The sequence below is a fragment of the Bactrocera tryoni genome, unplaced genomic scaffold (assembly GCF_016617805.1).
Source record: "Bactrocera tryoni isolate S06 unplaced genomic scaffold, CSIRO_BtryS06_freeze2 scaffold_11, whole genome shotgun sequence".
NCBI classification, from domain to species: domain Eukaryota; kingdom Metazoa; phylum Arthropoda; class Insecta; order Diptera; family Tephritidae; genus Bactrocera; species Bactrocera tryoni.
Genome location: NW_024395824.1, coordinates 13533499 through 13551796, shown reverse-complemented (window position 1 = coordinate 13551796; position 18298 = coordinate 13533499). Strand labels below are relative to the sequence as shown.

The 18298-nt window shown below is 37.4% G+C and overlaps 2 protein-coding genes across 2 annotated transcripts in view; both read right to left on the bottom strand.

The window, feature by feature from the left end:
* Positions 1–18298, bottom strand: part of LOC120779467 (zinc finger protein 2-like) — a 192195-nt gene that overhangs the window by 121855 nt on the left and 52042 nt on the right. The window lies entirely within an intron of this gene.
* On the bottom strand, positions 8329–17831 carry LOC120779786 (peptidyl-prolyl cis-trans isomerase 5-like). Its single transcript, XM_040112162.1, has 2 exons — positions 17193–17831; positions 8329–8347 (listed from the first exon to the last, which is right to left on the bottom strand). Exons 1-2 carry the CDS (start codon positions 17732–17734, stop codon positions 8329–8331), a joined length of 561 nt encoding a protein of 186 aa, XP_039968096.1. The 5' UTR covers positions 17735–17831.

Sequence of the window (18298 nt, the reverse complement as noted above, 5' to 3'; positions counted from 1 at the left end):
GTGGTTAATGGTCAAACTGTGATTTTTGGTCAAATAATCGGTCATAAGCGTCTATCGATGAGACGGATTCTGAGCAATTTTTTGTCGTCAGTCAATTTGTGCGGAACAAACCGTGCCCACACCTTGCGTAAGCCCAAATGTTTAGTCAAAGTGCGACAAATCGAATTTTTGGAGATGTTCCATTTCCATGAATTTCAATGATGATTTTGGCTGATTTTTTATGAATTCACGCACAGTTTCGATGGAATTTCCGGTGATCACGGATTTTGATATGCCCACATTTTGATCGTCATTTATGTCCTCACGATCACTTTGAAAACGTTGAAACCACTCGTGCACTCTGCTAAGGGATAGGCAATCATCGCCATAAACTTTTCTCATCAATTGAAAAGTTTCGGTAAAAGTTTTACCAATTTTAAAACAAAATTTAATGTTGGCTTTTTGTTCGAAGCTCATTTTCGCACCGATAACACAAACATACTGACACTTAAAACGCAATAACTTCACTTCCAATCAATGAAATGCCATTAAATTCTCACTGGACAATCGATAAAGATAGCAGATTCTAACGCACTAGTCGACACATAGATGGCGCCACCAGGAGCTAGATGCATCTTGTAAACGCACAAAGTCCAATACAAGCTTAAAATTCTTCTCACATGACTAACCGGATTTTTTAAAGCATGTTATAGTTTTAGTATTTATACTGCTTGTAAATATTTTGAGACCGAGTCAACCAACTTCTGGTAGAATTCGGGTTTTAAGAATTCTACGCTTCCAATATCGCTGCTTTGAACTCTCCATGATTAAAATACTATTTACGATACACTGTTTCGGACCGCTTCGTTCCACACATGCTCAATTATATTTAGATCTGGGGATTGTGCTAGTGTTTTCATCACGTGTGGGCAAATTATACGTATATCAGCCAAGTTCGAGCGATTTCTAATTTGTGCTTGAGATCGATATCCTGATAGAAAATAAAGTCTCTTTGGATAACCAATTTCTCACAAGATGCTTTGACATGAGAATGTAATGAAAACTATCCATAATATTTTTACAAAATGATTGCCGGTTCCTCTGCTGATACACATCCCCAGACATTGACTGAGCCACCACCATACTTCATAGTAGCTCTAGTATGTTGTAGGAGATGGGCTTCATTAGGACGCCTCCATACAAACTTGCGCACATACGAACTTTGCAAATTGCATTAGCTTTCATCCGTAAAAAAACTAAATCATAAATAAAATTATCTCTAAAACTGTTTTCAGCAAGATTCGATGAAAATTATGTAATTTACCCCATTCAAAAGCTCTATAGATTTGTTAAGGTGCGCTTTCCAATTCAAGTATTTTTTGTTTTCTTTCGTTATATAAATTTTTTTTATTATCGCCCTTCCATGCAAATTGTTGTTTAGAAGTGTGCTTCGAGTAGTTTCAGCTGAAACTTTTTTCCCCAGATCCTTTTCAAATATAATTTTTATAATTTCTGCTGTATAGTCCGGATTGTTTTAATAATTCGCAATATAAAACGCTCATCATCATCGGACAGAAATACGAGTTTTTTCCGACGTTTTTCTATATTGAAATACCAAGTTATTACACGGGAAAAGCGTCCCGAATACAATGTAAACGTCGCGTATAGTACTATACTTTAAGTACTATACTTTAAGTGTTATTGCGTACGGTTGGTGCTGTCTAGAATCCGAGGCCCAACTAGTTTTTAAGCCTCTAAAACCGGAAATGGCTAGGAAATGCCACTTTTCGAGAAGCATGTGATCTAATACCGAAACAGTTTTCGATCAGAAAATTTCCGCAACAGCCGGTTTCACGACCCTTAATTTAGACGGATTTTATCCGGCCAAGATCTGTCATTTCGCCGATCTAACCTTCCTTAGCTCGGTAAATAGAAAGGCAGGAAATAAGTCGTTAACCTGACATTCAAAGGAGTTTTCAATCTTTAATGATCCTTCTAATGTTTTTTAGTTTTAACATGGGCAAATTCATTATATTAGTGAACTTTAAGAAACTTTAATCACGAATTGGAAAGTTTTCGTACCCGACTTGGATCAAAGGCTACATGGGAGCCGGTGTCAAAATGGGCACATATACGTGCACGATTCAGCTATTCCCGTATCTCTAAACGAAAAGGTCTCTATTTCGGTATTTTATTGGTTCAATTAATTGCTGTGAATCCCCACTTGATATTACGTGTTCTAACGAGAAGAAGATTTATGGTGGGCTGATTGTCAAAAAATTTCACTTTTTGCAGTGGTGCTCGTAGCGATTAACGTGTTTCATCTCATATCAACTTCAGCCGACTAGCAAAATTCAGCAATTTGAGTATTAAATGAGAAAAGTAATCTAAATAAACTGATTCAATTGTCGTTGTTTAACCTTGAAGATATGTGCTTACTAAATGTATGCCAGAAATAAATATCAAATTACGACTTAATTTGAAAATAGTTTCGAGTTACGATTTGGTTCACTGTTGTATAGAAAGTGGCATATTCTACTCGGCATGGAGAAGCATCACCCCCATTATTACTAATCGTACCTTCGCAATATTCTCACTCCGTCTCAGTATTTAAAATTTAATTTTGATTCATTTGAGAAATATATTGTTTCCCTTAGTTTCACTGTACAGTTAATGTGTTTCCGAACAAATTGTAATCAGCTTAGTCGACTTTTCTCTTTATAAACGATTTTCTGGCTATTCTAGAACTTTTTACACTTCTGCACACGCTCTTCATTGTACACTACGGATGCTAACTTTTAAATTTAACGCTTTAGCCTTTTCAAGTATTTTTGAAGCGTCATTTCGTGTTTTAACTTTGGGTCATACCACCATCGTCACCATCGTAGCTTTTGCAGATTTTTAAAGCAAGACCATGACCCCAAGCATAAAAATCGGGTTTCGAAAGAATATTTCGATCAAAAATCGATAGAGATCTTACCATGACTTGCCCAAAGCCCTGACTTAATGATGATAAGCTCGACCGATATTAAGCAAGATATTTTAATAGATTTAGGGAATCCTGGGAAAACATACTCACTCATCACTTCTTCAAAACTTGGTAAGCAGCATGTCTCGACGTCTTTTGGCTGAAATTCACGCAAAGGTGGCAGCACTAAATATTGATGCTCTATAATATATAGGGGTATTAAAAAAAAAACAAACAAAGTAATACATTTCATTTCTGAAAAGATATAATCATTTTGGTTTTCAATTTTTTAGTTTTGTTGGAAACTGTATATTAGGGTGGGCAAAAAATTAATGCTTTTTTCGCTTGGTACTCTGAAAAATGGTTTGATAGACACCTCTAAAAAAGGATATCTAAGTATGGGCTCTAATCCAACGGGCAAGACCGCCCTGAGGCGGCCTTTAATAAAATGTCACCAACTCATAAAAAATTGTATTATACTCTTGCAACCAGTTGCTACAGAGTATTATAGTTTTGTTCATCTAACGGTTGTACGCATGACCTAAAACTAATCCAGATAGATATAGGGTTATATATATGTATATAAATGAAAAATGAAATGATGATGATGACGAGAAAAGTTGAAATCCGGTTGACTGTCTGTCTATCTTGATGAAACTTGGTATGTGGGTTACTTAGTACAAAAGAAATTTCGAGATCGTATATGGAAGTAATCGGATCACTGCCACGCCAACAAATCGCCATTAACCGAAAACATATAAAGTGCCATAACTAAACTAAACTACGCTATATTGCTATAATTTGGTACAGAGAATCGCAGTGAGAAGAGCACCTGCACAAACATTTTTTTTAAAAAGTGAGTGTGGCGCCGCCGTGTAACATGTTTAATGTACATATCTCCTGAACCACTTAAGCTACAATAACCAAATTTACTATGTACAAACCTTCTACCTACAGTGTGAAAATGGATGAAACTACTAAAAGCGCGAAAACTCAATAACTAAACACGCCAAAGACCTTAAATTTTACTACCGAGTTGGTATGAGAGAGCTTTATATAGAGCATATATCGACCAATATGTGAATTATCTCAATGAAAATGAGCTAGCGTGTTTTACTCATAACAGTGTATCTTTGTGCCTAAAATACATAGATAAATTTAAGCGAAAACTTGACCTATCCCCTATATACCTAATATCGGGATTTTCGAACATCCGGCTGACTTTACTTTATATGATTGGTTTCTATGTAAGTGACATGTTAATAGTATGTGGTATTGGGAAAAATAGATAAAATCTGGTCGATACTACCCCAACTGCGATATACTACATATAATCGTTTTCGTTTTTCTACCAAATCTTATGAGGATTTCGATTCTCGGGTTGACATTTTACACCATAAAGTATTTTACTAGTACTCATTTATAATTGTTTGTCAAAAAAGTCTTGCGGTATTTTCGCTAGTTGGCGCTGAAAACGAGTAGTTCTAGTTTTATTCGTCGCATCGCTATACCTTTTTGGAAAGCTCATTTCACGCGCTAACACGTGTTTGAACGATTGTCGTTTCTTTTAAGTCGTTCGTGAGTTATAGCGTCGCAAACATGGAGCAAAATAAAGAGAAAATATGGCATATTTTACAGTACTACTTCGATAAAGGCAAAAATGCATCTCAAGCCGCCAATAAAATGTGTGCAGTTTATGGACCCGAGACAGTTTCCATTTCCACCGCACAACGATTGTTTCAACGTTTTCGTTCTGGTGTAGAGGTGGTCGAAGATGCGCCACGCTCCGGAAGGCCTGTCGTCGAAAATTGCGATAAAATCGCTGAATTGGTCGAAAAAGACCGGCATAGTAGCAACCGTAGCATCGGTCAAGAGCTGGGCATGAGTCATCAAACCGTTATAAACCATTTGAAGAAGCTTGGAGTCACTAAGAAGCTCGATGTATGGGTGCCACACGAATTGACGCAAAAAAACATCTTTGACCGTATCGACGCATGCGAATCGCTTCTGAATCGCAACAAAATCGACCCGTTTTTGAAGCGTATGGTGACTCGCGATGAAAAGTGGGTCACTTACGATAACGTAAGGCGCAAGCGGTCGTGGTCGAAAAGCGGTGAAGCGGCCCAGACGGTGGCCAAGCCTGGATTGACGGCCAGGAAGTTTCTTCTGTGTGTTTGGTGTTATTGGCAGGGAATAATCCACTATGAGCTGCTCCGCTATGGCCAAACGCTCAATTCGGACCTGTACTGCCACCAACTGGATCGCTTGAAGGCAGCACTCATGCAGAAGAGGCCATCTTTGATCAACAGAGACCGAATTGTCTTCCATAAGGACCAGGCTACACACATCTTTAGCGACGCGCCAGAAGCTCCGGGAGCTCGGATGGCAAGTTCTTTTGCACTCACCGTATAGTCCGGATCTCGCACCAAGTGATTATCACCTGTTTCTGTCAATGGCGGACGCGCTTGGTAGTCTGAAGTTGGCCACAAGAGAGTCCTGTGAAAATTGGCTCTCCGAGTTTTTTTGCCATTAGGGAAGCGAGCTTCTATGAGAGGGGCATTATGAAGTTGGCATCTCCTTGGGAACGTGTCATCGAACAAAACGGCGCATATTTGACTTGAATCGCATTATTGGAACCAATTTTATGAACAACTAAAAATTCAATAAAAATACCGCAAGATTTTTTTGACAACCTTATATATCCGTTTACCGCTATCCGAATTTTGAGAGCTATTGGGGTAAAAATTCTTTCACTTCAATTCAAGAAACAATGACTGTAAAACAGTTTTTGGCGATAAAAAGACAATTATTCGTCTTTTAGAGATGAAAGCGAGAGTATTAAAAAAGGTAACCCGGGATATGATCCACTGTTTCGTATCCCAAAATTGTCAGGTGAACTCCATAAACACTTAGATTCTGTTCCATAGCCTGCTCGCTTTTTCGTCGATGAGCAAATGTGTAGCACATAATTAAAACATCATCTTCGGCAGTATATGCCAAATAAGCCACACAAGTGGGGAATAAAATTGTTCATCTTGTGTGAGCCCACTGGATTTGCGTATTGCTTCGAAGTCTATAACGGCGCTGGCGATAACATTATTTTACCAGGTCAGCCTGATCTTGGAGGTACTACAAATGTCGTGTACGATTATCACAAACAATACCTGATTTTGCTCATCACATGCTCTACTTCGACAACTTCTTGTTGGCATATTTTTGCGCAAGGGGCATCTACATCTTGGGCACGATTTGAGCGAACCGAATACCCAAATGTGAGCTTCCGTTGGATAAGGATGTAAATAACGAAGAAAGAGGCTACCCAATTGAGTACGAGGGTGCTGCATATGGTGTCCATATTAACACGGTTTTGTGGAAAGACAGTCCAATTGGCATCAACTGACGGTGGCATTCAGCCATTTAAAAGAGAAATGAAAACGAGCAATCGGCCAAAGTTGCACACTACGATTGAAACCAAAAGCAGCAAATTAAAGTAGATTGCCCCCAAATTATACGGCAATATAATAGCAATATTGGGAAAGTAGACTTAATGGATGGACTTATTGGTCGTTACCATACCCACACAAAGATTCAAAATCTGATGACAGGGTTTTTTTACCATTTCGTAGATGTGGCTGCGAAAAATGCTGATATTTTGTATCGACGTCTGCATTTAGAAAATTGCAACAACAATCTATCAGTCGGTCAGTATTGTCGCTTATAAACTCAATCGTCCTGCTGGTCGGCAAAGTTTCAAACCATCAACACCCGTAGGAAAGAAACTAAATGTGGAGAGAAGAGCAGAACATCCAGTCGCGGATGCCCGCTTTTATCAGTATGATCACTTTCCCATTTGGCTTCCTAAAAATGGTGGAAAAAGAAAATGTAAATTGTGCCTAAGTTCAGAAACGGGAGGGACCTCCTTTTAACGGTTTTCTCTTTTTTTATTATCAGATTGGAAAATCTGTATCTTCCACCTCCCTTTGGATGCACTTACTTTGGAGCCTCTCATGACTCTTTAACCAAATTTTTTCGCTGCCTTTCATATATTTTATTTGGAATTAGCTCTCCAAATTACTTTTTTTTTTCTAAACCTTGGCGACATTTGATAGTAACTTTTGACACATTCACCTCAAATTCATTGCGTCTTCAAGTTAGTTTTGTTGATGAAAGGCTTTTTGACCCTGTAGTTGCTGGAATTACCATCTTCTCGCATTCCCTCAGAAATATTAATTTGAAAGCTCTGCTGAATAAATCGAGATGAAATAGTCTGGTCTTTCTTCACTTCTCTGATTATTTTAGTCTCTTCGCGAGTAGTGGTTACCCTTGGGCGGCCTGATCTTGGCGCATTCTCTTGTCCACCATTTTTCTTCTAATTTTTGATCACTTTTTTAATTGTGGCTTTACTCATAGAATAATTTTGCGATTTTGCCGTACCTCAGTCCATTAAAATGATTCTAAACAATCAATTTTTGCAATATTATTATTTCTATGTATATAAGTATTTTGGCATTTCACTAAATAAAATCTTATAAGTATTGACTAAAACAACTTACTGAGAAACAAGTGATGAAACTTTACCTATCTCAAGTTTATGTACTAATACTTATAAAAATTATTTACAAACACAAACGCACAAATATTTGTTGCGTGCAAAATGCAAATGATCATTAAAAAGTCTTCATTCTGCAAACGAAGCAAAAGCTTACTGTAAATATCATACAGTTATTCCTTGCTAACTTACAGTATGTACCAATAGTATGTGCAATTTTTTAATCGTTCAACACTTGGAAGAAATATTGAAAGAGTAATAAAAAATATGGTGGGGTATCCACAATCTTATCGGATGTTGTATAGCATATAGCTAAGACAAACAGGGTACAAGTTGTTTTTAAATAAGTATGATTGAAAAGCCTAATTGGTTAGCGTACCATTTGTATACCTTCAAAAGGATATATTAAGTTTTTAGCCCCAGAAGTTAACGCCTTAAATCTTATAAAATATACTATATACCTATGTTATATAAATAATTGGCAAGATGAGCTAGAGCGATTTAGCCAGACGGACATGGCTCTGTATGGGTCTGCATATACGTGAACTCGTCCACACTTTTCCAGTTCGGATTTCTATAGCATATAGCTTCCTTACAAACCGAACGATCAAAATCAAGTTCGTGTATGGAACTATTTTTAGTTCACAAGATATCATCATGAAATTTAGCATGCTAAAATATTTTAAGAAAATTTCCAGGTCGGAATCCCGAGTACATACTATACATATGTATTTATATAACTACCATACAAACTAGACAATCAAAATCAAGTTCTTGTATGAAATCTGTTTTATTTGTGGAGTGTATTATAACTTCTTCGGAACAATCGAAGTTAACGTATTTCCAGCAAGCTGAATGAGTAATACAATACAAAATCGTATAATAAAATATGTTAATAATACATATGTATATGTACATATGCATATATGTATATAACAATCGTTCATAAAATTATTACATAATCGTACCAGTTGGCATCTAGCTAAAGATACACTAAATTTATACTAATTTAAATTTTAAACAAAATTAATGATTTATTGTATTTTATCTGCTGCATAATATAATATTTTTGTACTCGTTGAAGACCAGACGATTTCTGAGGGAAATCTGCCAATTTTCATTTCATCAAACCCGAACAGGTGGTAAAAATGCCAGTTGCTCTTTTGGAAAAAAGATCGTCGCGTAGTTATAAAGTAGTTTATAACTAGTAGATTCGACTGTAAGACATAGACACGCAATATTATCCTTATGTACAACCCTTAAATAACGTTGTGTATAATATATTACACACCCACATAAGTATATATCTACGAGAAATCACGCAGAAATCTCCACATAGAGTTTTAATTCCCAGCCATATGATCAACTCTTAAACAAAAAACCAATCGTCCAAAATGATACGAGTATACATATGCATGAATGTAAGCATCCACTTTATTCGCTTAATGTGAATGTAAACACTTGAACAACTTAGAGCGCTATTACACGAGGCAACTTTTGTTGCGGCAACTCTTGGTTTATAGGCGAGGGGGCGACGAGGAGAGGAGAATAGCGCCGAGTTTCCAGTGTTCAGCAACTCGCTTTGTGTTCTTATTCGTAACAGTTCGCTGCGACGTTTTTCGGCATTCGTGTTCTTTCTTTCGTAGTACATAGTTGCATTTGCGTATCTTTTTTTGAAATTAATATTTTGAATATATTTAAAAAATTTAGTTTCATCTTTTGGTAAGTAATTTGCAAATATGTATACAAATATACATAACATAATATAAATATTTTAGAAAATGGAGTATGACGAAAAAATCGAATTAATTAAAGATATTGTGAAATGTGTGGAGGAAGCCATACAAATTGATTCAGACGATAGTAAAAAGGGTGATATATCTTTGTTTTAATTAATAAAATGTATTTCTGAATTGACAGAGCTGATTAATATATGTGATAGAGTGGCCCAAATACCTATAAGGAAAAAGAAACGACAATGGGTTAAAGTAAAGAGTAGACAATGGGTTAATGTAATCGCGGACTTACATACATACATATGTATGTGCTACTAACAACCTCCGTCCGCCTCTTAAACACCATACGTACAGAATGAGTTAATTGCTGGAAAAAGCAACCTAATTAGGATGACACAAGCGGCAAGTGGAGTTAGCCAATGAGAAGAATCTGTTAGAAATGAAGGAGAAGACTGTGTTTACCCGATCTGTAGACGCTCACGGCATATGTACATAAACAGAAGAATAACTATATTTATATGTAACTATGTTTAGACAAGTATAACAAACAAATAGCATTATATGTACATAGTATGTATGTATTGCTCGGACATTTGCTTATTTAATAATATGTATGTATGTATATATTTTGTTAATAACTCTCCAGTGCGTATTAAAATAAAAAACTTGTTAGGCAATGAAGAACATGAATTTAGCAATTCTTTAAAATTAATTTTTTTGAATTAATATATTTAAAGATTTATTATCAATGCATAATATAAAAGAAGGAGGATGGAGTCATGTGTAAAAATGGAAGATGGAGTTAGGTGTAGAAGTTCACACAAGTGAGGAAAGTTCTCTGATCGCCATTCACTTGGGAGTGGTCAGAAACGATTTTTTTACATATGACTCAAGCAGCTCACGACTTCCGGTCTTTGACCAAGAATCCTCTGGCCTAAGAACATCCGTTTGAAAGCGAGCTAAAGTGAGAAGGCGAAACATCCCCTCCGTAGGATTGTGTGCTGGGTTTGGGACCTGCCACGTAAAAAATGATACTAATGAAAAATTACCAACAGCCTCGGAAGAGAAGTCACCCTTTTGATGACGACCATGGCAAACGAAATAAGGACTACGATATTAGGGCATGCACCTGGAATGGTGCACCTTAATTGGGAAGGTGCCGCTGCCCAGCTGGTTGATGTCCTCGTGAAAATAAGGGCTGGCATCACCGCCGTCCAAGAAATGCGATGGACGGGACAAGGACAGAGAGGAGTAGGTCCTTGTGACATTTACTACAGTGGCCATTTAAAGGAGCGCAAGTTTGGTGTTGGATTCCGGTGAATGAATGTCTAGCCACAATCCGCATCAAAGCGAGGTTCTTCAACATATCGCTAATTTGCGCCCACGCCCCGACGGAAGAGAAGGACGATGTGACCAAAGATGCCTTCTATGAGCGCTTGGAGCACGCCTATGAGAGCTGCCCCCGCCACGATGTCAAAATCGTGCTTGGAGACTTTAACGCCAGGGTGGGCAAAAAAGGAATCTTTGGCACTACGGTCGGTAAATTCAGCCTCCGAAATATGGTTATATCTGTACGTCGAGAAGCTGCAATCACAACAGACAGCCGAACGATTTTCTACTCGGCTTGTACTGCTGCCCTCTGAGAGCACTCGTCAACAACTCGGTATAAGGGAACTTTGGGACGGCATTTCAAGCTCCTTACACACAGCTGCTTACGAAACCATTGGTCTTCAGAAAATGCAAAGAACAGCTGGTACGTCGAAGAGTGCCGTGTCGCAGCGGAGAGAAAACAGGCTTCCTACCTCGCAACGTTATGATTGGCCATAACACGCGCGGAATGGGATAGATACCGAGAGTTGAAGAGGGAAGCGAGACGCATTTGCAGACAGAAAAAGAAAGAGGCCGAAATGAGTCAGTACGAAGAGCTTGATAAGCTGGCCGACAGGGGTAATGCTCGAAAATTCTACGAAAAAATGCGGCGGCTTACAGAAGGTTTCAAGACCGGAGCATACTCTTGTAGAACCCGATATGGGGATCTAGTCACCTATGCCCAGAGCACACTTAAACTATGGAGGGAACACTTCTCCAGCCCGCTGAATGACAGTGAAAGTACAACGCCAGGAGAAGGAGAACCCATGGGATAAGCCTCCTCAACATCGCGTATAAGGTCCTATCGACCGTATTGTGTGAAAGATTAAAGCCCACCGTCAACAAACTTATTGGACCTTATCAGTGTGACTTCAGACCTGGCTAATCAACAACCGACCAGATATTCACCATGCGCCAAATCTTGGAAAAGACCCGTGAAAGGAGAATCGACACACACCACCTTTTCGTCGATTTTGAAGCTGCTTTCGACAGCACGAAAAGGATCTGCCTTAATGCCGCGATGTCTGAATTTGGTATCCCCGTAAAACTAATACGGCTGTGTAAACTGACGTTGAGCAACACCAAAAGCTCCGTCAGAATCGGAAAGGACCTCTCCGAGCCGTTCGATACCAAACGAGGTTTCAGACATCGTCACTCACGTCACTGTTGACAGTCATAACTTTGAAGTTGTAGATAATTTCGTCTGTCTTGGAATGGAACCAGCGTAAACACCACCAACAATGTCAGCCTAGAAATCCAACGCAGAATAACTCTTGCCAACAGGTATTACTTCGGACTGAGCAGACAATTGATTCCTCTCTCGACGAACAAAAGCCAAACTCTAAAAGTCGCTCAAATTCCCGTCCTGATATATGGTGCAGAGACTTGGGCGATGACAACAACTGATGAGTTGACGTTGTAAGTTTTCGAGAGAAAATTCTGCGAAAAATTTACGGTCCTTTGCCCGTTGGCCACGGCGAATATCGCATTCGATGAAACGATGAGCTGTAAGAGATATATGACGACATTGACATAGTTTAGCGAATTAAAACACAGCGGCTACGTTGACTAGGTCATTCATATTCCTTAAATTGCAACAAAAATATTTATTTTCTCTTGTTTTTGTAATAAGGATCATTCACAATGCGTAACCAGCTGTCAAAATTACTTGAATACAGCTCAAAACATAATAATTTTTTTCTTGAGCAATTACTTAAGACCTGGATTCGGACCTTTAGCAGCAATCGGACGTGTTTACTGTCGGAGTTCTCTAGGGAGGAATATTTAAACGGAAACGATGAAGTATGTATATGCGTACAATTTCAAACTAATCCTCCTTCAAAAATAATACAATTGCTTAATATTTGGAATAGTAGAAAATAACTGCAACACAATACGCAGTGCGCCTCTTTAGGACGTGACTGTCCTCGGTGGCCATTTCGCCTTTTTCCAACTTAGCAAATCTCTTTTCAACGGTGGATTTCCCTGACGCAGAGCCCAAACTCAACAGTATTTTCCCCCAAAAAGTAATGCTTTATTAAAACACGAAATGCTTTATGATCCAGTTTTTTGTAAACTCGCACAACTTGCTTCTCAAAAATGCTATGTCTCATTAACTAATAGTTATAATTTTACTAATGGAAATCATATAAGTACATAGATGGTAGTAGTCAGCCACAGTAAAGCGTGGACGGGTCCTCCAGTTAGTCATAAATGGGACAAACTTAGCACATAAGGCTTTCTGGAATTCTTATTTATTTAGTTTTTGCACTTTTATTAGTTAAATAGAGAGTGGGCGAGGTTATCCCGATTTCAACTATTGTTACACTCTTGAAGGGGATGCTAAGAAAATTTCCTCTGCGCAAGTTTGGCTGATTTAGCTTAGGGGTTTTAGTAAATTTGTCGGTAGAAATTCTTATGGAAATTGCTCTAGGCGGATTGCTTTGTAGCAGCTTTAGAACTTTAAGAGATAGGAACATTTTGACGCCCACTTTTTAAAGATTTTCAAACCACAGCTACCTCTAACTACTGCAATCCTTTGAACCAAACTACAGTTTGGTATCTCAATTTGGAACTAAGTTGTATCACTTAATAAGTTTTCGGGCACAATTACCAAGAATTAAAAAATGTATGCACATTTATCCTCCTCAGACTTATAGTTTTCGAGATATTTGTATTTAAAGTTTCACAATTTTATATGCAATTCACTTTCACAGTTAGTTTCTTTACATGACATGACAAATAATTAAAAAAAATTCTGTCTAACAAACATACTTATATAGAGAGAATGGTGCAAAAGGATTTTTGGTTGACTGGTATGGATTTTGTATCTGTTGTCAGAAATATTTTTGATTATTTTCTTCTTCCGTAGCAATTAGTATAATTTTTTGCTCTTACTATAATTACGGCTCTCCTTTTCATTTCTTTCAGTTACTCAACTAAAGGTTTTAGGGATGAGACTCGCTGCTGTTGGTTTTGTTTAAATTTTGCATACAAATTGTTTTTGCTTTTCTGCTGTTACCGCTTTACCACTGCTATTTGTGGTTGCTAGTAGCTACCGCCGAAACAATGTACATATTAGTGGGACTGCAGCCAACAGCTGATATTCACCATTCACTTGGGAGTGGTCAAGTAGCTCACGCCTTCCGGTCTTTGACCAAGTATTCTGTGGGTAGCCAAGGTATATTCTTTGAAGGCGAACTAAAGTGAGAAGGCAAAGCATCCCCTCCACAGAGTTTTACGGCCCCAATGAACAGTAAAAAATAACCTCGGATGTGGGGGTCTTTTGATGACGTTCTTGTGTTACAGTTTTAAAATGAGCGAAATCACCTAATTCTCATATTACACAATTTTACATCTCATTGGATTCCTTCACTTGGCTAGATAAAACTTGACTCGAATAGTACCTTTAAAGTATGTAAAATTATTGGGTCAAAACTTTCCCTAGCCCTCATATACCTAATATAAAGACTTTCGAACTCTGGGGTGTCTTTATACCGCATGTATGGGACAATATGTGAGTCATCTTGTCTATTAAGATGTTTTTCTAATAACAGATATAATAAGGGATATTGTGCTTATAATGAAAAATCGTGTGAAAACTTGTTCTATACTCCATATAACAAACAAACAACATGTACCTGAAGATATTACCCCGTATTTAATCTTTGCGAATTGCAAGAGTATGAAATGTGCGGTTATACCTGTTGTTATATTTTTTTGGGTTTGAAAAGTGAACTTTCTGAATATGTTATTGTTATTTTTGAAAAACGAAAATTAGTTGGTGAAATTTTAGTTTGAATGAAAAAATGAAAATTCCTATGTAAAATGTATGGGAACCTAAAAATAAATTAGCGACCCCTTAGAGTTAAGCTACAGCGCCTGGCTTGAGGGAGGATTTTTTGTTTGTCAATAACTAACATTTGAGGGGGTAAGAGTTGAAAAAAAATTCCAAAATTTTTTTTTAAGCGCCCTAAAATACATACAAATTATTCCGTAAGAAAATACTTTCGTGTCATTATATTCCCATTATGGTGCTTCGGTATTCAAAATTAATCCTAAATAAGCGAAAGTTTACATGCATCTAAATGTTAGCAAATGTAAATACAGATACAGTGAATCACTTAAGTTAGTATACACCTCACTTGTAGTTTCAAATTATTCGAAAACTGTACCCAATTTAAAAATCGAACACCAATTTTTGTTTGAAATGTTTAAATTGTGTTGTCTCGTACGCATCAATTAATACATGGTGTCCCGTTATTGCTAGCTAATATTTTCAGAAATATGTACAGAAATAATATCACATAGATAAGTATACAGCGAACGTTTGTTTGGTGAGCATAGAATTTGCGTGGTTTAAAATTAAGCATTTTTGTAAAAAATTTGCCCCTATTTTCGAAGTAGTCATTTCAATATAAAAAATATATATTTCGTGGAATATTTACACAAATATTTCAGCAATGGTGCAAAGGGGAAAATAATTTCCAAATGATTTAAAAAAATAATAATAATAATAAAACATTATAAAGATAATAAATCTTTGCGGGAAATTGGGGCAATCGTTGGTAAAAGCCATGCTATAATTCAAAAAATGGTAAACAAAAATAAAACGTTTGGTTCTATCGAAAATAAGCCGCATTCTGGACGTATTATTTTATGACAAAAATCACGTGCTATCGTTTGGTAAATAAAAGAAAACCCTAAAAAAGTGCTCCAAAAATTAAAAGTGAGATTGAAAACGAAATGGGAAAGCAATGTAATGCCCAAACGATTCGTCGCGTATTGCATTCTGCAAGTGATCACGGCAGAAATATTAGGAAAAAGCATTTAGTTAGCAAAGAAAATCGACGTAAAAGGATTGTCTTCGCTAAAGAATACCAAAGGTTTGATCAAAATTTTTAAACTATTTTTCCAGATGAGAGCAAATTCAATACTCATGGATCGGATGGACGTGGACAAGTCTGGTGAAAAATCAACAGCTAGCTTAGTCCATACAATATTAGTGGTACTGTTAAGCATGGATGGGACTCCGTAATGGTTTCGTGGTGCATAGCGGCCAATGGAGTTGGTAATTTGATATTTATTGAGAACATAATGGAACGGTACGTATACTTAAGCATGCTCCAAAATAATTTAAAAGAAAGCGCTATAAAATAAGGTATTGAAGAGTCATTCATCTTCCAACAAGATAATGACCCCAAACATACCGCTCTAATTGTAAAGGAAATTGTATAATGTTCGAAAACAGCTTAAAAAATCCCACCACAGTCAGTGGATATTAGCCCAATCAAACATTTATGGGAGCATCTGGAACGACAAATACGAAAACGGGATTTAAGAAATAAGGAGGAGTTAAAAAAGGTCCTTTTAGAAGAGTGGAACCAAATATCGGCCACAACCACACAAAACTTATTAAAATCTATGCCATCACGTCTTAATGCTGTTATTATGTCCAAAGGTTGACCAACCAAATACTAATTTATTTCTTTTTTTTTAATTCAGCATTTTTTATAAACCTATAGTTCTGCTGTATACTTTTACTTTTGTGATATGAATTTTTACATGATTTTACATTAACTTGAATTATTCTATTATTCCTTTAATAAAATTAAATATTTTTTATCAAACATTATTTATATATTTTTGTTAAGTGAATGAGAATAAAATTTATTTTACTTTCAGCATAAAAACTCAACTTATTTAACAATAAAAGAAATAATATACGGTGTATACTACCTTAAGTGATTCACTGTATCTAGATACCTTTGTTCGTTCCTCATAAAAACACACACAATTTTACTGCCATCAACATGCCGTTTCTCATCTGCAATGCCGCTCAACGTAATCAACCAAATAATGCCCGCCCAAGTAAGCAACCCCTTATACTGCTTTCTCTTTCAACGCGTCGATGTTCAGTTAGGAGAATTTTGTTTGCAAAGTTCTTCAAGTAATATAGAAGGACAGAATATTTAAAATGAATATCTTTGTGCGAAAATAGGCGAGAATTGATAAAGAGGAACAAAACGAGATGAGCGAAAAAGCGCTCAAAAAATGAAACAAAACATGTGTTAAAATTTATACTTGTATATGCTCTTACATATTGTTCACATGAGCTATGAGCATTCTGCAACATCACATCACCACACATCACGTCACGTCACAACACCTCATCACACAACAGCTCACAGCATACCCCAATACACACACACGCATCAAACACCGATCATTACTACAACACAACAACCATACGATTATTAACGAGACGACTCGTAATGTCAGCTAATATTCACCATCCAAACCATCAAAAGGGATTGATCCGACCGGGATTGACCTCTTACCGTTTCATCCGTAAAGAAAGACAGTCGTCCGCGAAATTCAGTTTTATCATCGTTTTTATCTTTGCACTTGTGCTACCGCAATAATCACCGCAATTGGGTTTTAATAAACCCCCAAGTGACGGGAGTGACGTGACGCAGCGAGTTCGCCAACCGTGTACCACCCAAACAAAATATACATACAATTATATATATTAATTACAATTAATAAATCTTTATAAGGTGTGTGGAAATCAGTGCGTTTTATTTCCCACCTCATAAGTATACTACGACAAGTAAGTATACTAGAGGTACTCGTAACTAAATGGTCCTTCGAGCCGGATAAAACTTTACCGAAAACGACGTGACGTCCATCCAACAAGGAAGTTGGTTTGGTGGTAATGAAGAACTGTGAACCATTGGTGTCCTTGCCAGCATTGGCCATGCTCAACCAACCAGCACCATAATGCTTCAGCTTGAAGTTCTCATCGGGGAAACGTTCACCGTAGATGGAGCGACCGCCAGTGCCATCACCTTTGGTGAAATCACCACCTTGGATCATGAAGTCCTTAATGAAGCGATGGAATTTGCTGCCCTTGTAGCCTTCGCCTTCTGGCTTTTCAGCTAATTCTTTGAAATTGCGGGCGGTTTTCTCCACTGTTTTGCCGAAAAGACCGATCTCAATGCGTCCAGCAGGTTCACCACCAATGGTGATGTCAAAGAAAACCTTATCGGTTACTTTGGGTCCTTTGCTTTCATCAGCCACCACAATGCCGGCCGCAAGCGCCACCAGACATAATCCCAAATAAAGCTTCATCTTGCGGTTTCCGGTAAGCAAAACACAGTTTATAGATTTTCACAGATTTGATTTTCTTTTACTTGTATTCAAAAACACCTCCGATGTCGTCAGCAGTTGGCGATTAAATGAACAAATTCATTCAAAGACTTAAACTAAAAATGAAAGGAGCACTAGATGATCCTTGCGTACAACTAACGCATTCCGACTTGCAACATGCTAAGGTCAGTCTAATATTATATACACAAACTCGCTATTTCAGCAAAGAGAAATCAAAGTTGCTCGAAAAGCGACCTTTCGAAAAGGGAAGCTCACTTCTCGCATTAAATCCATTCTTGGATTCTAAGGGATCAATAAGGGCAGATGGAAGATTGGCGAACTCCAGCCTTAGTTATAACGAACGACATCCCATCATTATTCAAGAGAAATCCCGTTTTACTTACCTATTTCTAGCATATCTGCACCATCTTACCCTGCATGGTGAGCATCGCTTAATGCAACAAATGGTCCGTCAAGAATTTTATATACCGCGACTAAAGCCACAAATCAAAAGGACGATTTTCATGTGTAAACCATGTACCATGT

Coding starts and splice junctions, on each gene's coding strand:
- LOC120779786 (XM_040112162.1), bottom strand. CDS start 17,734: ATGAAGCTTTATTTGGGATTATGTCTGGTGGCGCTTGCGGCCGGCATT.